The sequence below is a fragment of the Microcaecilia unicolor genome, chromosome 14 (assembly GCF_901765095.1).
Source record: "Microcaecilia unicolor chromosome 14, aMicUni1.1, whole genome shotgun sequence".
Classification (NCBI taxonomy): Eukaryota; Metazoa; Chordata; class Amphibia; order Gymnophiona; family Siphonopidae; genus Microcaecilia; species Microcaecilia unicolor.
The window spans coordinates 34,315,089-34,339,077 of record NC_044044.1 but is presented as its reverse complement, the minus strand read 5'-3'; the positions used below and the strand labels follow the sequence as shown (position 1 = coordinate 34,339,077).

The 23,989-nt window shown below is 44.8% G+C and overlaps 2 protein-coding genes across 2 annotated transcripts; one reads left to right on the top strand and one right to left on the bottom strand.

Annotated features, from left to right (window-relative positions):
- The first annotated feature begins 105 nt into the window (after positions 1 to 105).
- On the top strand, positions 106 to 3,999 carry EMG1 (EMG1 N1-specific pseudouridine methyltransferase). Its single transcript, XM_030187466.1, has 6 exons — positions 106 to 275; positions 2,534 to 2,635; positions 2,840 to 2,981; positions 3,329 to 3,387; positions 3,472 to 3,621; positions 3,761 to 3,999. The coding sequence occupies exons 1-6, from the start codon at positions 126 to 128 to the stop codon at positions 3,872 to 3,874; spliced, it is 717 nt and encodes a 238-aa protein (XP_030043326.1). The 5' UTR covers positions 106 to 125; the 3' UTR covers positions 3,875 to 3,999.
- A 1,528-nt stretch (positions 4,000 to 5,527) lies between these two features.
- Positions 5,528 to 16,960, bottom strand: LPCAT3 (lysophosphatidylcholine acyltransferase 3). The gene is made up of 13 exons (XM_030187060.1): positions 16,765 to 16,960; positions 13,884 to 13,991; positions 11,418 to 11,524; positions 11,019 to 11,112; positions 10,778 to 10,815; positions 10,232 to 10,410; positions 9,590 to 9,698; positions 9,065 to 9,151; positions 8,717 to 8,883; positions 7,163 to 7,310; positions 6,338 to 6,496; positions 6,011 to 6,139; positions 5,528 to 5,844 (listed from the first exon to the last, which is right to left on the bottom strand). The coding sequence occupies exons 1-12, from the start codon at positions 16,865 to 16,867 to the stop codon at positions 6,023 to 6,025; spliced, it is 1,416 nt and encodes a 471-aa protein (XP_030042920.1). The 5' UTR covers positions 16,868 to 16,960; the 3' UTR covers positions 5,528 to 5,844; positions 6,011 to 6,022.
- Between the last annotated feature and the right edge of the window lie 7,029 nt (positions 16,961 to 23,989).

The window sequence follows — 23,989 nt, the reverse complement described above, 5'->3', positions numbered from 1 at the left end:
CATCCAATCATCACCGCCAGAACCCCAGTTAGATTCCACCCACTTCCGGTCCTCTGCGTCTCAGCAGCCGGAAGCAGTTACCACTTCCGGTGTGTGCCACATTTTTCAGTCTGCCCCAGAAAAAGATGGCGGCGCCCTGGCGTGCAACCTGCCAGGCCAGCGGGAAGAAGAGGTCCCTGGAGCGGGAGGAGCAGGACGGTGTCCCGGGGAGGAAGCGGTCCGAAGGCCGGAGGCTGCTGGTGGTACTGGAGGGAGCCAGTCTGGAGACGGTGAAGGTAAAGGGCCACAGAGGGGGCTGGGGATAGGGAGGGACCCCAGGATGATCCCCTGGGACTGGGGATAGGGAGGGGCCCCAGGATGATCCCCTGGGGCTGGGGATAGGGAGGGGATAGGGAGGGGCCCCAGGATGATCCCCTCGGGATAGGGAGGGACCCCAGGATGATCCCCTGGGACTGGGGATAGGGAGGGACCCCAGGATGATCCCCTGGGACGGGATAGGGAGGGGCCCCAGGATCATCTCCTGGGACTGGGGATAGGGAGGGACCCCAGGATGGTCCCCTGGGGCTGGGGATAGGGAGGGGCCCCAGGATGATCCCCTGGGACTGGGGATAGGGAGGGACCCCAGGATGATCCCCTGGGACGGGATAGGGAGGGGCCCCAGGATGATCCCCTGGGACTGGGGATAGGGAGGGGCCCCAGGATGATCCCCTGGGACTGGGAATAGGGAGGGACCCCAGGATCATCTCCTGGGACTGGGGATAGGGAGGGACCCCAGGATGATCCCCTGGGATGGGATAGGGAGGAGCCCCAGGATGATCCCCTGGGACGGGATAGGGAGGGGCCCCAGGATGATCCCCTGGGGCTGGGGATAGGGAGGGGCCCCAGGATGATCCCCTCGGGATAGGGAGGGACCCCAGGATGATCCCCTGGGACTGGGGATAGGGAGGGACCCCAGGATGATCCCCTGGGACGGGATAGGGAGGGGCCCCAGGATCATCTCCTGGGACTGGGGATAGGGAGGGGCCCCAGGATGATCCCCTGGGACTGGGGATAGAGAAGGACCCCAGGAGATAAGCCAGACAATTGGACTCTCACTGAGCAAGCTGGGACTACCAAATCCTTTTCAGGCAAAGGGTTGCCTCACTTCCTATCAAATATTTTGGAAACCTGTTGACTTGTATTGTAAACATAAGCTTTGATGTGTGTAAATACCTTCTAGGTAGGAGCAGTACTACTTTTTGTGTGTGTGTGTACCACATACTGTTTTATTCTTTTGTATTCTTACTTATAAAACTTTAACAAAGAACATTTGAACACAAATATTTCCAGTGATTATAAGGCAGAAAGAAGAACTGATGCTAGTGTCACCCTGGCGGAGTAGCCTAGTGGTTAGTGCAGTGGACTTCGAGCCTGGTGAACTGGGTTTGATTTCTTGTGATTGGGAAGTCACTTAACCCTCCATTGCCCCAGGTACAAATAAGTACCTGTATATACCACTTTGAATGTAGCTGGAAAAACCACATCATGGTTGTATATTAAGACTCATTTCCCTTTCCCAAGACAGTTCATAATCTATTCCCTGTACACACAGTTAAAATATGGAACTCTACCTATTGCCATCAGAACAGAAAACAGCTACCTTAGCTTCAGGAAGCGGCTAAAAACGTCAGGATTTTGTAGACCCCCTCACCCATCTCTTTCCCAAGCTGAAGAGACCAAACCTCTTTAGCCTTTCTACATATGAGAGGAGTTCCAACCCCTTTATTATTTTGATCGCTCTTCTTTGAACCTTTTCTAATTCCGCTATATCTTTTTTGAGATATGGCAACGAGACCTGAACGCAGTACTCAAAGCGAGGTTACACCATGGAGCAATAGAGACATAATATTCTCTGGTCTTATTTACCATCCCTTTCCTAGCATCCTGTTTCTGTTTTGGCCGTCTCTGCACACTGGGCAGACAATTTCAGCATATTGTCCTACACCACCACCTAGATTTTTTTTGGGGGGGTGCTGACTCCTAAGGTATGATCCAAGGATCAAGTAGCTATGATTCCGATTATTCTTCTCGATGTGTACCTCTCTGTATTTAGCCACATTAAATTTCTTCTGCCATTTGGATGTCCAGTCTTCCAATTTCATACACTGGAAGACTGGGCATCCAACTATATACACTGCCTCCTTGATGTGCAAATCTTTTATGCGTATTCATTGTAGATATTCTGAAAACCCAACTGGCTGGGTGTGCCTCAAGGACAGGGTTGAGAACCACTGTCCTTTGTATTGCGTGTGATTAAGGCACAAAGGATGATTTTTGGGGGGTTTTTAGGTAGACCAGGTTACTGTAAAGCAGGAGTTCTCAACTCAGATAAATTTGTATATAATGGAGACAGTGCATGCCAATTTAGCTCATGCATAGTCATTGTGGGTATCCTGAAATCATGACTGGCTAGGTGTGAACCCCTGCTGCAAAGCAAATATATATCTAGTTCCGTCACAATTTGGTTTTATTTTTTTCACCACCATTTTTGTAGGTTGGCAAAACATATGAGCTCTTAAACTGCGACAAACACAAGTCTCTCCTTCTGAAACACGGGCAGAACCCAGGCGATGTGAGGCCAGACATAACGCATCAGGTAATGGTGCAGAGGAGGGTGCTCCAGGTCTCCCACTGCAGAAGTTTCTCTCTCCTCAACTTCCTCTGACTATAAGGGTTCTCTTTTGTTCCCCCCCCCCCCCTCTTTTTAACTAATGGGCATTAGTACTTGCTAAGTGTTTTGTCAGTGCTACCCCCCAGAATAACATGCTGTTTATCACATCTTTCTGTCCTGCCTTCTTAGAGCTTGCTCATGCTCATGGACAGCCCCCTGAATCGTGCTGGCCTGCTGCAGGTTTATATTCACACCCAGAAGAATGTCCTGATTGAAGTGAATCCCCAAACTCGCATTCCCAGGACCTTTGACCGCTTCTGTGGCCTTATGGGTAAAATCACCATCTCTGCCTTAACCTCTGAAGCAATAGAGGCGATTCCTTATTCTGTGTAATACAGTGAGTTAGAAAAGCCTGGGGACAGTCTTAGTCTTTCTACCATATGATGTGCTGAAAGAAAAAGGAAACAACTGTGGTCGGTCTTCATTCTTTGCATCTTAGAATACAGTGAGATAAAAATAATAGAATGCCATGTGATATTGTGAGAGTTATGGAAAGACCTTGATTCCCTCCACTGGAATAGAAATACCTGGGGTGGGGGAGAGTTACAGGGTGGTCTTTATTCCTTCCATTCTGTAATACAGTAAAGTGAAATCCCCCTCCCTTTGTCTTTGTTACAGTCCAGCTCCTGCACAAGCTTAGTGTACGGGCTGCTGATGGACCCCAGAAGCTCCTGAAGGTAACATCTGTGAAGTGAGGTGGTGCTGTGGTTCTAGTTCTTGATGCGCTGTTGCTGACAAACCTTTTTCCTGCTCGTGCCTAGGTGATTAAAAACCCTGTGACAGACCATTTGCCTGTAGGCTGCATGAAGATTGGGACCTCCTTTTCCTGTGAGAGTGTGACAGATGTGCGAGACCTGGTCCCTGCCACAGACCCCATTGTTTTTGTAGTGGGGGCCTTTGCTCATGGCTCGGTGAGAAGCTACATGTTCTTGTTGAGTGGTTTTTACCAGTGTTGTATGGAATCTTAAAGATTTAAATGAATTCAGACCGTTTATTGCTGCTTTGCCTGTCTTTGAGGAGATGCCCTAATTTTCTCTTTTAATATGACAGGTGAATGTGGATTACACAGAGAAGATGATTTCCATCAGTAACTATCCTCTGTCAGCTGCACTGACCTGTGCCAAGCTCTGCTCTGCCGTTGAGGAGGTCTGGGGTGTGGTGTGAGACCTTGGGCCTTACAGTTAGGTGCTGTGGGAACTCTGTATATACCTGTAAATAGCTGTGCGTACATCATGGAGCAGCCATGCAACTGGTGCCTCCTTCCGCTAAACGTGATGCTGTATTAAAATTGGGATATTTGTTTAAACTGAGTTTTTAGGCTGTTCATTTCCATTTTTTTCTTTCATAAAAAAATGCTGCAATATGAGGACCATGTGGCCTATCTGGTCTACCCATCCACTATCCCTTCCTTGCCCTTAGACATCCTAACAGCTTCCAAACTTTCTTGAATTCAGATAGTCTTTATGTCCACAAGGACACTGTTCCATAAATTCACCACCCCATTCCCTGAAGCAATACTTTTTCAGGTTACATCTGAGTTTGTCCCCTCCCCCCTCCCTTTTCATTCCAGAGCTCCCTTTCAATTGAAAGAGAACTTGCCTCTTGTGTATTTATGCCACAGTGGTACTTAAATGTCTCCATCATCTCTCTTTTCTTCCAACGAATACAGATTGAGATCACTGTTTGTCTCCATATGCTTTATGATTAAGACCACTGATGATTGGCCCAACTCCATCCTGTTTATGTCTTTTGGAAGGTGGGGTTTCTAGCTTTATATAGATTATCAATAGAAATCAAACATGGAAAAGAAAATAAGATGATACCTTTTTTATTGGACATAACTTAATACATTTCTTGTAGCTTTCGAAGGTTTCGATCTGACGAAGAAGGGCAATCTTCGAAAGCTACAAGAAATATATTAAGTTATGTCCAATAAAAAAGGTATCATCTTATTTTCTTTTCCATGTTTTATTTTGTTTGATTTCTATTGATAACCTTAAGAGTGGACTAACACGGCTACCACACTCCTCTAGCTTTATATAGAATATTCTATACACCCAAGAATCCTTCTAGCTTTTGCTCTCACCTTTTCTGTTTGGACACTTTAAGTTTATCATGTACGATAGAACACCAGTCCTGCTCCTTTTTCAAACACAAACGTTCTTCACCCCCTAAACTGTTTGTAGTCCAAATGCATGACCCTGCATTTTGGTAGCTAGAATTTAATGCTGAAAAAAGTGTGGACCGTTCTTCGAGCTTTGCTAGGTCCCTCCTCATCAATCAGTTTCCTGCATGGCCTGAACTAGTGTCAAGGTTTTGGGTACTGTAGCTTCTCGAGGCCCAAGCATGAATAAATAGTAGGGCTTGGCTTCTGTACAGCGTTGGTTGAAAGCCCTGTCCAAACCGCTGCTTTTGGGAGGAGTGCAGCTTCTTTTCTGAGCACTCAAAGTAAGCAAGACCTTGTACTAAGCTCCAGTCCAGCCTGTACCTCTGGGAGCAGTAACACTAGGTAAGTGTTGTTCACTGTACTACTGCAGGTTAGAAGCTTCTAGCAATGTTGACAGGGGTGAACTACACCTAGTTAATGCTCCTGCTACCCCAAACTCAGTTCAGCTTTCTTATGGATTGCTGTGTGGCAGGACAGCACTGCTGAATTTAGGATGGGTGGGGGGTCTTATCAAGCAGCACAGTCAGCACACTGTCCACCAGCGTTGACCCAGGCAAGTGCATGAGGATCCATAGACTGAGCAGAACTGAAGCAACAGGCACCCACTACCTCCCCCCACTTTCAGTAAATAAATTCACTCACCACCATGCTGAAAAAAGACAGACATACTTGTTATTCAGAATTACAACATACAAAAGAAGTTAGATATTGGATTATCCGTTCAGTGTCACTTTTGGAGAAGGCGTTTTGAGTTCCACCAAGGAAAAGGCATTATTCCAAAAAAGAGAAAAATCAACAAAACCCCCACTTCTCTGGTAAAAGGGTTTTACGTTCTAGGTCGCCATAGTCCCTGCACTCATTTCACCTGCTCCTCGATCAGTCTGAAATCAGATGTGAAAGTCCATGTCTCTGTCCTCTGGGACTGGTTCAGCAGGACCTGTGACATGCTTGTGATTCCTCATGTAATCTACAACAGCAAAGACAGGATGAGAGGGAGGAAGGAAGCAGCCTCACACCCCTCTACTAATGTTTCTCAGTTTTACATTTCAGGTACTGTAGTTATTCCCCTAAGCAAAGTGGCAGCAGAGGCAATAGTGGATGAGGTGACTGGATCCAACTTGAACAGCACATACCTTCCCAAGGTTTCACTCCACTTTCTTAAGTTTCTCTTTTCTTGGCACAAACACTTTGCGTAAGTAAGGCAGTGTGAGCAGCAGTGACAGAAACAGGACATGACCAATGAAATAGATTGACATGTAGACCTGGGAGTGGCAGAGAAGAAAGGCAAAGTTATAGTTCTGTGAGACATTGCCTATCTTTCTCTTCCCCCCCCCCCCCCTCCTTTTTTTCACTATTGTAAAGAACATTCCTGCTGGGCTGAAAGGCCATATAGCAAACACAACTAATCCCCTCCCCCCCCCCTCTGTCAATACTTCCGGCTCTCACCCTGCCCCGCTTACCCTGAGCCACTTGTCCCAGGTGAAGAGGCAGAAGGGCACCAGTGGATATCCCAAACACAGCCAGTGGATACTCTGCTGAGCTATGTAGAGTGGTAACTTCAGAGCAGGTAGAGTGGTCAGCCGGGTAAGCAGTGGGCTCTCGTGCACCAGGTCAATGGCCTGTGGGGATGGGGAAGAGAGTCAGCAGAAGGGGAAGAGCTTTCTCATACATGCTGGGATCCAACTGAAAGGCAGTGCTATACAGTGGCAGCATCCAGGCTGCCTTGTGTAATCTGCAAAGGCTTTTAGGATGCAACAGATTTCTGTTGGTAACATGAGCAACATAGGAGGGGCTGATGCTGCAGACAGACAATCTCAGTCACACTATTGGTCAAACTACAATCTCTAAGCAGGACAGAGTCAATTTAGTCATATCATTTTATTAAAGGAGAAAAAGAGACCTTCATATAACTTTTCCCCAAGGAAGCCAGAAAGCTTGGTGAAACGGTGGCCTTCAGTGGGTTTGGAATAAAATAAGTCCTTAGCCACTCACGTTGCATTAGTGATTTTTACACATTGGAAATTGATTTGCATAGATCACAAAAGCTGCAAAAAAACTTTAAAGTGGTATATGTCACTTTTGGAATCACATCATAAACAATACTTGGTTATTTTTAAGACCAATGAATGAAACTTGAAACAGTTTTAGAGACAAAAGAAAAGTTAGATGAAGGTATTTTTGTCTTGTGGTTTGAGGACTTTCTTCTCTCTCAATAACATGATGTGAAGGTCAGAATTCAACTCTATTGAGACTCTGTCTTTAAGAGCGCTGAGGTTAACACTTACCTGTTTCTCCACGATGACGATCAGGAATTCCAGCGAGAAGCAGATCAGATAGCCCGAATGCAGTCCATGCCAGAGAGCCAGGAAAAGAAGTGCAGCGGCCTGGGAGATGATCTTACTCCCCAAGAAACGAAGCCGCTTAAAGACATTCCTGTTCCAGGAACAGACACACCACCCCATTAAAATTTATTCATAACACCATTTAACCGATCTTTTTATATGAGAGTTAAGGCTGGAGATCCATAGTTAATCCAGGACAGAACCCCCAACAGAAAGCCTGAGCCTCCGGTTCTGCAACACAAGAGCTGTGCTGAGTCAGGCCAAGATTTAGCAAGGCCGGCGGCTGGTCCCAGTCACAAGCCCCTAGCAAATCCCAAAACATAACCCTAGAAATGAGGTTCGAGAACTAGGTCTAAGTGATAGTTTTCCCCAAGTCTACCTGGGTAATTCCAAGGATGTTTCCTTCAAGAACTTGTCCAGACCTCTTTCAAGCTGCACCATGAAGAACCAGAAACTTTCAACAAAACATATTCAAATTCTGGGATCATCTAAACAGTTGTCTAGTAGACACTAGACATGACAGAAACCCCCGCAAAAGCACAAACCTACCATATAACAGCACTAACTGATAGGACTGATGTAGCAACAACCCTATGTAGTAAACCAACCTACCTCCCATGGGGAAAATGAAAACGGACTGAGACGGGTTCCTACACAGGGACTGTGTGCTAGCAGAATCCTACAGTTCAGTCACACATGCAGAAACGTGGACAGACCCTCAACTACAGAGTAAGGACCAAAATCTGAAACAAACATGCAGAAAAAACAACTGGAAACCCCAGAAGCCAGACCAAGCAGAACTAGAAGTGGAAACGCATTCCCTCCTGTAATGAACAAACTCCAATGAGAGAAAAATCAAAGAATGAGCAGGAAAAGTTGGGTCTAATCCTGGGGAAAGAGAAAAGCACAGCAAAAATCTATGGGATCAGGATTTGATATACCGCAAATCCAAACTTCCATCGAAGTAGTTTACAAAATAAAATGGGAGAAAGGGAGGAACACATACAAAAGACACGGATCGGACATGAGACCATGGAAGGTTACAATATTACAGTAAAGACAGAATATGGGAAAGGAAGGTACAGTAAGTTCAGGGGCATGATTCAAAGGTCATCGATCAGCTGCTGCCAGTGAGAGCAAGATATGGTTAAAAAGGAATCAAACAGATTACATTTGTGGAAAGGACTAGGCAAAAAAAAAAAATAGGTTTTTATGGAAAAACATAAATGTATTTGGCTGTGGACTCAGAAGGTTGGGGCTAACACACAAACTAGAATGTCTAGTGTGATCAAGACAAGCTTGATGGCAGGTAGAGACGGTCCATAGCAGAAAACAATCTGGGGGATCCTGTGCCCAGGCCAGAACAAAGCACTGAATACACCAGAATCAGGAACTTGTGGCTTGTCTTCGTCAATCGTATTCCCCAGGGACAGGAACCCTGCTCGTCCTTTAATTTCCCCTCCCTCCCCACCAGTGCTGCCTCTAAAGCCTCTTCACCTTGCAACCCATGCGTTCGTGTTGATGTTGAAAGATGCGATGGTGCCAGTGAAGAGAGGTGTTGTTTCAAAGAGCCAGACCTTTACGTTGGCACAGGAATCCCACTTTGGCCTGCCGCTGGCGTCCATCCCATTGTACCCCAAACCGGTCAGGATGCACACACCTTCCTGTGGGAGCAGAGCCAGAAGGTTATACTGGGCTGAGCCTCATCACATGCAGGGGTCCTTCAGGACACAGAGGATCCCCCCTCCCCCCATTGCGTACTGACCCTTATCACCTGCCTGGGAAGCTCCAGGACACAAGACACACACCTGTTAGAGAATCTGCCTACATCCCTCCTCCACTCACCGTGACCAGCCAGCAGGTGAGGTATTTATAAAGCATGATCTTGCCCCAAATTGTTAAATATACACAGCGGTACCAGAAGGGCTGGTCCTGTAAGACAGAAAATAGGATATTAGATGTTTCAGGAGGCCTGGCACAGGGCAGGGTAGGAATTGGATTCTACAGGAGGCCTCGAAGAGGGCAAAGCTCAGAAGCTGGAGGCAGAGTGGTACAGAGCAGGGCAGGAATTGGGATTGTACAGGAGGCCTGGTGCAGGGCAGTGGAGGGCAAAGCTCAGAAGCTGGAGGCAGTCTGGCACAGGACAGGAATTGGATTGTACAGGAGGCCTTGTGAAAGACAGTGGAGGGCAGAAGCTGGAGGAAGTCTGGCACAGGGCAGGAATTGGATTGTACAGGAGGCCTGGCATAGGGCAGGCCTTGGATGCTGCAGGAGATCTGGCATATGGGGGGGATGCTGGCACAGGGCAGAGCAGTACAAGATAAAAGCACAGAGTGGGATGGCTGCAAGCGATTCCCATGCTGAACTTACCAGGAACTGGTCAGTCAGGAGGTAGCTGTCGGGCAGGTAGGGTCCGATGATCGCATACACAGTGAGGTAGAAGAGACCCAGACCCAGGCGCCTTGCTGCTGGCATGATACTGGAACCCCCAGAAAAAGAACGAGGGGGCAAAAGTCACACAACAGACTGGCTTCTGTCTATACCCCCCCAACAATATGTCCTAAACGAGAAAAGAGAGAATAAGCTGGCAGATAAGGAGCATAGGGCCCAGTTTCTCCTTCTCATGCCCCACTGCTCTCTCCTTATCAGGGGCTTTCTTCACTTGTGGAAGCCAGGTCAGGCACACATCACCATTTTCTAACATTACTCCTTACGTCAGGACCAGGGCTCACAACCTTTTTGACCAAATGCCCAAAAACTGGCAACATTGCCTTAGGGAGGGGGGAACCAGCTGCAGCAAATGTTGGGAATATGTAATGGCTGGGCCAGCGGGGGTGTTTCCGCTGAGCAGTCTGGGTGGCTCATAAATAGGGGTTACCAACCCTTCTCCAAAAAAGAGTATGCTTCTTGTGCATAAAGACATTCCAGCTACCTGAAACTATCATTCCTCTAGCTGATACACGTTAAGGTTTTTCAGTCTGATCTGACAGTGGAAGACAGTATCCAGCTCACCTGTTTGGTCTTTGGCCTGCCACGTCCGTCATGGTTCCCTCGGCCAACTTCTGATAGCATCTCAAGGAGAACTGCGGACCCACTAATAAACCACCGTAGAAATAGGAGAATCCGGCTACCTGCAGGAAGGAGGGGACTCTGTACAGTGCAAGCTGCTGCTGCTCCTTCGTTAGCTTGTCCTGAGGAGATAGAGCATTACATCAGTGAGAGGGGAGAATCCGGCTCCCTGAAGGAAGGAAGGAAGGGACCCCATGCAGGTACAGAACCCGACGACTCCCTGATGACACTTGGATGGGAAAGAAGGTACAGTGTACAATGGCTTTCTGATAAGATCTAGAAGAAGGCAATTTAGCCCTAGGATGACCTCTGCATAGCATCGGACCACCTGATCTCGGCTTAGGTTCTTTTGCACAAGACGCAATGACTCTGGGTGAAGGGTCAGAGGTAAGAAGCACCGCACTCCTGAAATAAGAGAGCCGCCACGGATCCCAAATTACTGCCTCCTTGCGGCCCTTCCTTCCACCCCAAATGCAGTGACATCCTTACCTGAGCCTTTCCACCATCGTAGTAATCAAAGGCAAGACCTGCAGGGAAGAGGTGGGGCAGTATTACCAGTAGATCAGAGGGAAGAAAGGCCGAGTCTTACACAAGTCCACAAGCATCTCGAGAGAGGAAGAGATAGACAGACGGTAGACAGGATGCAGAGAGAGAATAAATCAGACAAGCTCATGCCTGAAGGGCTCAAAACAGAGGAGGAGGAGAAGAAAGATGGAGAAATGTTCCTCACCTATCATCTTCAGTGTAAGTACACATTGTGGCATTGTCCATTTTATATCGTATTCATCTGTGGCAGTGTAGTAATACCCCGCCAAGAGATAGATCTGAAAAACAGGAGCCAGCACGAAACACTACTCACTTATTAAATCCCAGCAGGACAACCCAAGGTACAGGGGGATAAAATGATTCCCCCAGAGAGTCAGCGACAGAGCGAGGAGTAGAGCTCAGGTGAAAGAAGGCCAGTGGAAAGTTCTTACATTTTCATCCCGTAACTGAACAGAGCCAGGAGTTAAAAGAACCCCTCTCCTCTCCTCAAATGTAGCTCATAAAGAGCCTCTGTCCCCTTCCCACATCTAACTCTTCCCCCCCCCCCCCCCCCCCCATGACTTGGGCTGGCATAATTTCTTACCGTCTGAAAGGAGAAACTGGTGAAGACAGCTGTGACGGTCCTGCCCATGAGGCGGAGGATGAGGAACTGAAGCACCACACAGAGTAGGAAGTGACACATCTGGTATCCTGCAGAAAAAGTCAGATGTTAGTGGCACAGGGAGGGCACATATTCTGGGTACTTTTCCTCTTTGTGGAGGCTCCATTATGCTCATCTCCAGCGAGGTTCGTAACGTGGGTGTGACAGTCCATCGCAACGTTATGTGCTTTTCCTCATTCTCATTTGCTCTAAAGGGTCAACTTTCCTTACTTCTGCTCTCTCACTCCGCTTCAGCCTTTTCTGGACCAAAACCCTGTTAAGGTTAAGCCAGGCTCAACTACTCTACTCCTGTTTTTCATCGCTCTTCTTAATAAATATTTCAAATGCTTGCAACCAATGAATGCCACAGCACAGGTAATATCCGGACAGACAGAGATGGGAGGCTGATATCAGCATACCTGTCTTTTAGGAAGCTACGTAAAACCTGGCCTTTTACTTCTGTTTATTTTTAATTTTTCTATAATTTCTACGTTTAGCAGAGCTTTATTCTGTTTGTGAACTCACCCATCGATGCAACAGGTGATACACAAAACTAAGAAAAGGAACTAGTTTATTTGCCCAGAGTATCCCGGTTGCGCAGGTTTAAATTTGTCCTGTTTTTACCATTTTTGTGATGTAGGGACTGCATATGGAAAGAACCATCTGACCCTGTATAATCCTACCCAGTCCTTAAAATCATGGCAGGCAGTATTCACAGCCTTTGATTTAGTGGGTGATAGGAAGTGTAATTCTCCCCCCCCCCCCCCCCCCAACCTGTGTAACTTGACTAACTTCTTAAAGTAAAAATAAGACATTTGTTTTCACAAACTTTTATTCAAATTAATTTGTTGTTCTTTTTTTTTTCCCCTTGCTTACTTTCTATATATTGCATTTATTTTGGATGTTGTACCTCATCTAGCCTAGCAGGCTTTCTCATCATACGTGATCGGTCATTTTAGTAATGAAATAAAATTAGGGACACTGCGAGACACACAAGCAGAGAGGGAAGCTCTCTTTGGCACATTGCAAATTTTATGGCGAGCGTTAGCAGTAAATTTGAGAGACTGAGATCAGACTCTACGTACCCTGGTTTAAGAGTGAGGTTCATTCTTGTCATACAATGTGCAAAACTAACCCATTTGGAAACACTGCCCCAAGAGTGATATGAATGAGACAGATGGACAAGCTAAAGAACTTTGGGCTTGTCAGCTTGGAAAAGAGACGGATGAGGAGGGATATGACTGAGGTCTATAAAATCCTGAGTGCTACAGAATGGGTAAAAGTGAATTCATTTTTTACTCTTTCAAAAAGGCCAAAGACTAGGGGACACTCAGTGAAGTTTACATGAAATACTTTTTAAAACATATAGGAGGAAATATTTTTTCAGTCAATGAATAGTTAAGCTCAGGAACTCTTTGGTAACAGCGGTTAGCATATCTGGGTTTAAAAAAGTTTGGACAAGTTCCTGGAGGAAAAGTCCATAGTCTGCTATTGAGACAGACATGGGGAAGCCATTGCTCGCCCTGGGATTGGTAGCATGGAATATTGTTACTATTTGGGTTTCTGCCAGGTACTTGTGACCTGGATTGGCCACTCTTGGAAGCAGGATACTCGGCTAGATGGACCATTGGTCTGACCCAGTATGGCTACTCTTATGTGAAGACACAAACATACACAGCAGACACATTACAATGGAAGAAACAGACATACGGTAGAATCTTGTATGAAGAAGAAAGGAAAGGAGAGTAAGAACTGACTGCAGTAATCTGGAATCCCTGGAGCAGCCCGTTAGCGAAACATGAGCATTTGTCACGCTTCTGATAGGGAAGATGCTGGTAAAAGTTAAGATTATAAAGTATTAATTTGTAAAAATCCTTAAAGTTTTTGCACGGATATTCACATACTGCACTGAAGGATTTTTCTGAGAGCAATGATTATTCACAACAGATTTATTCACCATGATTGTGTTTAGTTCTGAGCTGTCATTTTGTTATAGATAGACAGACAGATAGTTGAAACTGCTGTGCTCTTTTGGTGGTTGCTTTTCAAGATAAACACAGGTGGGACCCTGAACCAAGGATGGAACAGGCAGAAACAGGAACAAAAAAAAGAGCTTGTGGGCCGGAGACAGACACAGAGGGGACAGGCTTAGCTAGGATCTACTACGTCATCAATACAGAGTGGACTCTGCTAACAGATCATGAGAGCAGATATCATTTGGGAATAAGGCAGAAAGTTACCTCATTTATCTTGAAGTCTTTTGGTGCCAGAATTTAGAAAGAGGTCCCAACCTAATTCAGGTTCCGCTCTCTGGAGGTCAGAAAGAATGCTTCTTAGCCAGTCCAGCAAGGACACCTCTTAGGAGGAATACAAAAGCAGGCAGCTGCAAAGGTCCTCTCGTGCACTTACCAAAATTGAAGTAGCTGAGCAGAAGGCCTGTGACGATATGGAAGAGATAAGTGAGGTGTGCTTCCTTTCCAAAGAGGTACCATCGCTGGAACAAGGCCAAAGGATAGCCTAGTTGGATGAAAGACAAAATAATTACACATCTATCGAGCCCTATTCCTGGTACAGCTCGTGTTCTGTTCTCATTGCCACACTCTGTGCATGAGAAGTCGAGGGTCTGCAGCATCAGCTTGCATGGAATCGGCAGAAAGCTGCACTTGGGAACCAATACAACATCAGAGATTACCAAGCAATGATGGCAAAGCCTCAGCTGGGCCTCCAAGTGATGGTTCAGTGACACATCCCTTCATACTAGATATCAGCCAGGCCTTTATCCAGAATAAAAGGGAATAATTGAGTTCATGCAGTTCTGCAAACACAAACTGAACTGTGAATGGAACGGACAGAAAAAAAAAACCCCACCAAGATTTCACAAACTAATGTTCATGCATCCTCTCAACAGACGAACACCTGGATGCTTTTCGAGGGAAGATCAGGCAGCCAGGAATGAGATCTCAGAAGGGTTGTTTTCTTCTTCTTTTTTTTAAATGTAGCTCACACCTTTTCAGTAGGTGCTGAAGGTGACTTATAATCAGGTACAGTTGCTATTTCCCTGTCCTTGGAGGGCTTACAATCTAATTCCCATTTACAAAAGCCATGCTAGCCCATTTGGCTGTGTCGGCACTGCCCTGTGGCTTTGTAAACAGGAGGGCAAGATTGTAATTATTGCTTAAGATCAGCAGAAATGTCTGTTTATTTCCCAGTACTTGTGACTGACAAGAGTTCTCATTTACTAGGTTTCGCTTTTCTCATGCATTAATTGAGGTGACCACAGAACATAGCTGATTGCCATCAGCCCAGACCTGGGTTTCTTCACTAAATAAAATTCCCATCACATCGAGATGTGTACCAGGGAGGACCGGTTCAAATCTCGCTGCTGCTCCTTTGCCCCTTTGTCTAGAAACCTCCTTGGCCAGCGGCTCAAGGCCCATCTGTTTGCTATGACCTTTGATTTTTGCCGCACTTCACTTCCTGCTGACTGGATTGCTGCTATGTAATGGTATCCTCACTCCTGTCTGACCCTCCTGGCTTTTATTTTTCTTTTCTCCTTTCTTTTCTGAACCTGTTCCTCTCCTTTATGGAGTTCTTTTCCATCTTTTCATTTTTAATTATTTGATTTAATTACTTAATATACCGCTTAATACAGTTATGTTTTAAAGCGATTTACAATAAAAAGAGAGTAATAAGTACAACAAATATTCTAACAAGTAAAACCAAACAATATTGTTTTAAATATGTAATAAAACAAATATCAAGATATGAAATAGTATAACAAAGTTATAAGAACCATTCCTTTACATATTTAAAACATTAAAAAAAAAACAAACACCCCAACCAAACAATATAATTGCTTAACCAAAATATCAAAGTAAATAATCAGCAATCACCACTCTGACAGTTTTCTCCTAGGTGGTATATCAAGCTTGCCAATAAACTTGGAAGTCACTTAACCCTCCATTCCCCTCAGGTACAAACTTAGGGCCTTGTTTAATAAGGCATGCTAGCATTTTTAGCGCACGCTAGAGACACTCATACGTGGTGCCTCTAGCGTTAGCACGCAAAGAAAACGCTAATGTGCCTATTGCGTGGCTGAGTAAACAGGGATGTAAGCTCTCCTGTCAGGGAAATATCTACAGGACCTGAATATAACTCACCTTGAGTTACTATTGAAAAAAGTGTACGGTAAATCTTAAATTTAGAGACCCAGCTTCCAATCCTGTTGCTCCCACCAAGACTTCAGAGTCAGTGAGAGCTATGCCACTTACACTAGCACCATATCTTACTGTGACACCTGCAGATTCAATCCCACTGCTGCCATCATTCCTATCTCTGTGACCTTTAACCTGGCGCTACTCAGGCGCGACACCTGCAGGCCTAAGTTCCAATCCCACTCCTGCCACCATCTATCCCAGTGTGACCTTTAACTTGGCACTACTCAGGCGTGACAACTGCAGAGCTAAGTTCTAATCCCACTACTGCCACCATCTCTCCCAGTGTGACCTTTAACCTGAAACTACTCAGGTGTGACACCTGCAGATCCAAGTTCCAATCCCACTGCTGCCACCATCTCTTCCAGTGTGACCTTTAACCTGGCACTACTCAGGTGTGACACCTGCAGATCCAAGTTCCAAACCCACTGCTACCACCATGTCTTGCAGTGTGGACTTTAACTTGACACCTGCAGACCTAAGTTCCAATCCCACTTCTATCACGCTCTCTCCTAGTGTGACCTTTAACCTGGCGTGACACCTGCAGATCCAAGTTCCAATCCCACTTCTGCCACCATCTCTTCCAGTGTGACCTTTACCTTGGCATTACTCAGGCGTGACACCTGCAGATCCAAGTTCCAATCCCACTTCTGCCACCATCTCTTCCAGTGTGACCTTTAACTTGGCATTACTCAGGCGTGACACCTGCAGATCCAAGTTCCAATCCCACTGCTACCACCATCTCTTCCAGTGTGACCTTTAACCTGGCACTACTCAGGTGTGACACCTGCAGACCTAAGTTCCAATCCCACTTTTACCACCATCTATCCCAGTGTGACCTTTAACCTGGCACTACTCAGGTGTGACACCTGCAGATCCAAGTTCCAATCCCACTTCTGCCACCATCTCTTCCAGTGTGACCTTTAACCTGACACTACTCAGGTGTGACACCTGCAAAGCTAACTTCCAATCAGAGAGAAACGGAAATCTCCTGGGCAACGTCCAGTGAGCATGCGCGGAACCCAGTGCCACTGAAGAAGGGCTAGAGAGGTACAGGAGAAAAGTCGGGTAGTCACCAATGAAGATAGAGACAATGAGTCGCAGAGCCGCTTCCGAAGAGCCCACAGCCGCCGCCGTCTCCTGCAACAGCGTCAGTTCCGATCCGGCCGTCACTGCCATCTTCAGCGCGGACAAGCCGCGACCCCCACGAACCGTCCAGAACCGCGAGCGCGACACTCAGAGAGCGAAAGAGGCGGTGCGAAACTCAGCACCCGCAACTCCGCCACACCCCCATGCTCTCCCATAGGCCGCCAGCGCACGTCGTGCGCAACTGCGTCTGACGTCCCTACAGTTGATTGGAGGAGGGCATTGAGGGGCCTGGAGGCGAGAGGAGGAGCCTGCGCGTCAGCCCAGGTACCGTTGTGGTCTTTACTCAAACCAGGGGAAAGGTCACGGAGGGCTGGTGAGTAGAACGCGGAAAAAAGAACGAGGGCGTGGCTTAAGTTAGCGAAGTGCCTTGCTGGCCACGCCCAGTGCTCCTCCTATAAATTAGTAAGTAATAGAGAGGCGTTTTTTACGCCACCGTACGACGCTGCAGCAACTTGTTGGAGGTGCGTGATTGGCTGGTGGAGGGAATGGAACGAGCGGAAAGGGGCGGGGCCTGGGCTCGCGAGGTTACTGCCGGTCGTCGTACTAGTTCCGATGTTTTGTTGTGGGGCGAAGGAATTCCTGCACGCATGCGCCCTGGGGTTTAAACTAAAATATATATATTTTATTGTAGTTTCAAATATTAACAATTTGAATAACATTCATGAAATGCATGAGTTACATAAGTGTTGCATTTGTGAGAACAGTATAGTCCAATATAGCACAAAAAAACAAGCATGAGTAATAATAATTATTTATAACTAAGCTCAAAGGTGGATTATTGCTGACCTTGGAAAGTATAATTTAGGTGTAGCAAAGGGCGATGAAAATGATAGCGGGGATGGAACGACTATCTTATGAAGAAAGACCAGGCTAGGGCTTTTCAGCTTGGAGAAAAGTGTAAATAATTGTCAAAAATTGAATGCAGTGAAAACAGGTTCAGGCTTCCTAAAGAATACTAGGCCTGTAAAATCATAGCATCTCGCAGTCCTGATACTTCACTGAAGAAATGTGACAGCCTGATTAAGCGTGGCAGAGTTACAAAGTTGGCAAGGGTTGTGTATAGCTGGACATGCTGAGAAACTATAAGAAATAATTGGGCCAGGTGCAGAAAAGTTAAATTTAAGGATGAGCGAAGCTTGGAGAGATAAGAAAGTTGAAACTTGGTCATAATTGGATGAAATTGCAGGTGGCTCATAGGGATCTGTGGGATCACAAAAAGTATAAAAGGTCTGCCAACTAAGCAGTGCCTCGGAGAAGAAGCCAGTGACCTGTGAAGGCCCATGTCATCTGTCGTGAAGTGCTGTTCTACCATGTGAATACCTGACTGCCTGTACTGCCTTTGGGTGAGATGCTTATGCTAATAAACTATCTTACTATATCTTTTGAAATCTAAGTTTCTTTCTAATTATGTAGTTTGCTACTGCCCAGACTGTGTAAAACTGTCATGAGAAGATACAAGGTTGGGGTAATTATGTATTTAGAGGGAGCCTGCAATCCTTTTCAGGATAGTAGAAAGCCCATGGCTTCCGCTGCCCAAACGGAGGTGGCAGACTTAGTAATATTCAAAAGGCGGCTGAGGGGAGATATGATACAGGTCTATAAAATAATGAGTGGAGTGGAACGGGTAGATGTGAAGCGTCTGTTTACACTTTCCAAAAATAAGCTACAATAGCTACAATGTAGTAAATTTAAAACGAATCGGAGGAAATTTTTCTTCACTCAACGTTTAATTAAACTCTGGAATTTGTTGCCAGAGAATGTGGTAAAGCGGTTAGCTTAGCGGAGTTTATATTTCAACAATTTTTATTGTTGATTCAGCAAAATGGACAATTACCACATGCAATATACAACAAAAACATTGGTAACAAAACCACCTGAGTGCAAATAAGATAATGGTTACATCATCAAAGATTTTTGAACAGTAACCCCTTCTCCCCCTACCCAATCCTATAGCCCAACCCTCCATCTCATTTTAGTTTCAACAGTGATATTGATGATACATCAAAATAAAGCACCATCGGGTCACAAAGACAACATATTCCAAAATCAAAACATCAAAGTAAGAACAAAATAGTATTCCTATCATCAACAGTTTAACTTTCTTTTCCACCCTATCTCTTCCCCTATCTACCCTCCCCTCCGACGTGAAAACAGTTAAGGCTAATTGTTAAAATAACAATACCTAAAACTTGTACAATCACATTTCAAAACTATCATGTACAGTACATCTAACAGCAATTTCAATAAAACTATACACGGCACGCAGTATGTAAAAGGCTTTTAACTGCCCAGCTAAAAAGTCTTGACAAGAGGCTTTTGCTTCTTAGAGCCCCTCGTCCTCCTACTAAACCATGTTATACTTAAGATAATGTCATCTGACACCTCAATGGTCCTACAAATAAAGTGAATAGTAAAGCCTTAATGCGCTGAATACGTAGACTACCAATACCTCCCTCTTCCCCATCCCTCCCCCCCCCCCCCCCCCCCCCCGCTACTCGTGGAAGAAACAGCTTAGCGGAGTTTAAAAAAGGTTTGGACAGCTTCCTAAAGGAAAAGTTCATAGACCATTATTAAATGGACTTGGGGAAAATCCACCATTTCTGGGATAAGCAGTATAAAATGTTTTGTACTTTTTTGGGATCTTGCCAGGTATTTGTGACCTGGATTGGCCACTGTTGGAGACAGGATGCTGGGCTCGATGGACCTTTGGTCTTTCCCAGTATGGCAATACTTATGTACTTATGAGATAAATACCTCAAAATCTTGACTGAGTCCTTCAAACAAAAAGGATATAGTTCCAGAACAATCTGTAAGAAGATTACCTCTTCCCTTGGCACACGCCCTGCAGTATACCAAACTGCAAACTGAGCCAGCACATATCACAGGACCCTACCTTTAGTCACATGGGAAAAGCTTTGAACGTAAGGAGGCTCTTCCTCCTCCTCCTCTAATGTAGTACTAAATACCCAATGCAAAAATTGTGAAAAAATGGTGGAAGAACAAGGAGATTGACTGGATGTTAAAGACTTGAATTAATCAAATGCCACCCAGCAGACCACGGGGGACACTTTCAGGACCAGAGTACCTTATGGTCAGAATACTAAGGAAATTTTAAAACGTTCCCAAATTAAGATGCTTCAAAACTAAAGAGGTAAAAATAAATTAACAAAGATGGTGCGTTTCCATCATATTGCAAACCATAAAATTCTACTGCTTTGTCATCTGATCACCCAGGCATCTGTTTTCACTTTCCCCCCACTCCCTATCGATGTACAGGGGGAAAGTAGAGGTGCGAAAAGTGCGTTGCAATGCTTTCAGGATTGACATATATATTCTGGTAGTGTCATCTTTTGTTCATACTATCCTGACCTGACTGAGGAAGGAGGTTTTGGCCTCTGGAAGCTAATAAAAAAAATGCATTATGTTTGTCCAATGTAAAGGTATCACCTTATTTTCCTGTTTTGTTTTGTTTATAATAACTTGTCATATGTTAAATCCAAACATAAAAAATAATCCAAGCATTCGCTCTTGTGAGCATCAGATACTAAGGAGGATGTGAGCACTGATTTCATATGTTGATCTGATATGGGGGGGGGGGGTCTGTGCCGCAAAGTGTTTATCACTTATTAAACTTGATATACCGCCAAAGTTGCAGTTTACAATCTAATGGGGTCTTTTACTAACGATTAACGCATGTTTATCTGCCACAGAATTCATCTTATTCTCGCTGTAGATAACTTGTGCTAACTTTTAGCAAAAGTACCCCCTAAGGAGGTAAAGCAGCTTTGCCCAAGGTGATAAGGTGTTCCATTTTCACAGGTTGTTAGCCGACTCCTCTAACCACTGAGTCACGTTCTATGGCCGGCAGTTCAGAAATATCCTGTAGGCTGAATAACTGAACCTGTTCATCTTTTTACAGCACCACATTATATAGCGTTACAACAAGGTATATGCAGGGCTTTGCACACATGTAGAAATAACCCCTACTTACAATGTAATAAGAAACTTGGACAACACCCCTAGGGGATCGTTTAAAAAAACGCCTAGTAAGAGTCCAGGAGCAGTGTGGGGCTGAAGTGCAGAGTCCGTGTGCAGCAGTGGTTTGGTGCAGGCTTGAAATGCAGCCTGACGGAGATAGGGTGGTATGAAAGTGTTGTATTAAGCAGGAACTGTTTTGTGCTCTGTCCATTCTATTCAAATTGATATTATTGTACCTGAATTCTAAAATGGCTGTGAGCTGCCTTCAGCATTATTTGGAAAGGTGAGTGGAGGAGTGGCCTAGTGGTTAGGGTGGTGGACTGGTCATGAGGAACTGAGTTCGATTCCCACTTCAGGCACAGGCAGCTCCTTGTGACTCTGGGCAAGTCACTTAACCCTCCATCGCCCCATGTAAGCCGCATTGAGCCTGCCATGAGTGGGAAAGCGCGGGGTACAAATGTAACAAAAAAAAAAATCCTCATGGAGATCTGTGCACGTAAGATCTTTGGTTCACACCCAGCACCAAAACTCCCCCCCACCCCCCAACCAGCCTGTATCCACCCACACAAACAGCTACTACCCTCGTATTGTCTGTTCATCGGGAGTTTCTACTCAGTGACAAATCTTCCTATTATTTGCTAACTGCTCTGTAACTTCACTTATCTGTTCCAGGACTGGTCCCTCAGCTTAATTACCAGCCTTGTGTGTGGAGCAGCATCAGAACCTGTAAATGCATCGCATCCAATACACTCCCCTGGGCAGGGCTTTGGTTTTTCAATGCTTGTCTGGTTTTCCTTTGTGTACTTCTATTTTCTGGATTCTTTGACTGCACATTGCCCCAGTTAATCAAATGTTTATGTATAAATCTTTGGTTACCCTGAAAAAGGAAATGACTAGATTTGTTTAATAGGATCTTCCTCTGGTTAAAAATTATGCTGTTTCAGGTTCTGCAGCCTAATGAGCTCAAGATGCTTCATAGTTCTTTCTTCTAGTAGTGAGACCATTAATTTAACCATCACTGAGGTCTGGCTAATTGGCCAATTACTGGCCTCCAGTGCTTCTATGAAGAGGGATGGTGTCAGTCCATCTCCAGTTTTGTCAGTGGATGTACAACAATCTCTTAGAATTCCCTCAATGTCCTCAGGTATATTGCATCTGACCTTAGTGCCATGCAAACCATCTCCCCCCCCCCCCCCCATTTATTATTTTGTAAAAGAAGTGAGATTGACTTCATATTTTATGGAGTGGAGGAGTAGCCTAATGGTTGGTGCAGTGAACTTTGATCCTGGGGAACTGGGTTCAATTCCCACTGCAGCTCCTTGTGACTCTGGGCAAGTCACTTAACCCTCCATTGCCACAACTACAAAAACTTAGATTGTGAGCCCTCTAGGGACAGTGAAAGTCACGTGTACAGCACCGTGTACATCTAGTATCACTATAAAGAAGTGATTAGTAGTAGTATGTATCCCTAAGAACACAAGAATTGCCATATTGGGTCATACCAATGGTTCATGTAGCCCAGTGTCCTGTCTCTTACAGTTGCTAATCTAGGTTACAAGTTCCTGGTAGAATCCTAAGGAATAGTAGGATTCCATGCTACCAATCCCAGAGCAAGCAGACTATGGACTTTTCCTCCAGGAACTTGTCCAAACGTTTTTTAAACCCAGATATGTTAACCACTATTACCACATCCTCCAGCAACGACTTCCAGAGCTTAAATATTCATTGAGTGAAAAAAAATATTTCCTCCTATTTGTTTTAAAAATATCGCCATTTAACTTCATGGAGTTTCCCTTAGAGGCTCATTTTCAAAGCACTTAGCCTCCCAAAGTTCCATAGAAACCTATGGAACTTAACCTCCCAAAGTGCTTTGAAAATATGCCTCTTAGTCTATTTGAAAGAGTAAACGATTCATGTTTTACCCCTGCCAACTGTCACCTTGATTGACATCCTTAGCTATCTTTTCTTCTGCTCTCTTATCTGCTCTCCTGACAGCCTTCTCTGCTTCACTCAGTTGTTCCAGATATTTTTCCCCACATTCTCTTTCTTTCATTCTTCCGAATGTTAATCTTTCTCAGCCTCATCTTCCTTTTCCTGAATTAGATTTGTAGTTGCTTGTTGCTCCTTTTAATTTAGCCCACTGTTCTTCCACTCTTCATTACGGTCCCCTCCCCCCCCCCCCCCCCCCCCCTCAGTCTAACAATGTTGTTACTTCAAGTGTAAGACTCTGGATCAGAGATTTTGGATTTTTTTAAATTTTTGTTACATTTGTACCCCGCGCTTTTCCCACTCATAGCAGGTTCAATGAGGCTTACATATTATATACAGGTACTTATTTGTACCTGGGGCAATGGAGGGTTAAGTGACTTGCCCAGTCACAAGGAGCTGCTTGTGCCTGCAGTGTAGATAAGTGTAGTTAAGTTAAGGTACTTAAGTTAAATTACTTAACTACAGAACTACCACCAGCGGTTACATTGGACCACTTTGTAAAAGACCCCCTCTATTTCTTGAAAAGTCAGCTTCCTATATGACTTGAGACTACACCTAACTGCACTTAACTACACTTTACTGCACTTAACTAAACTTAACTGCACTTAACTACACTACACTTAACTTCACTTAACTAAACCTGACTTAACTTCACTTATCTACACTTAAGTGCAGTTAAGTGTAGTGTAGTTAACTTCATTTAACTTAGCTATACTTAAGTATCTTAACTTAAGTACACTTAACTACACTACTCCTAACTTCACTTAACTTAACTACACTTAAATAACTTAACTACACTTAACAACATTTAACTACAGAACTACAACCAGCAGTCACAATGGGACACTTTGTAAAAGACATCCTTTTTCTTGGAAAGTCAGCTTCCTATATGACTTGAGACTACACCTAACTACACTTAACTTCACTTAACTACACTACACTTTACTGCTCTTAACTACACTTAACCTCACTTATCTTAACTACACTTAACTACTCTACACTTAACTTTACTTAACTACACCACTGTAATTAACTACACTTAACTACATTTAACTCAACTACACATAACTTCACTTAAGTATCTTATCTTAACTACACTTAACTACACTACTCTTAACTTCACTTATCTTTACTACACTTAACTTCACTAACTATCTTCACTTTACTGCACTTAACTACACTTAA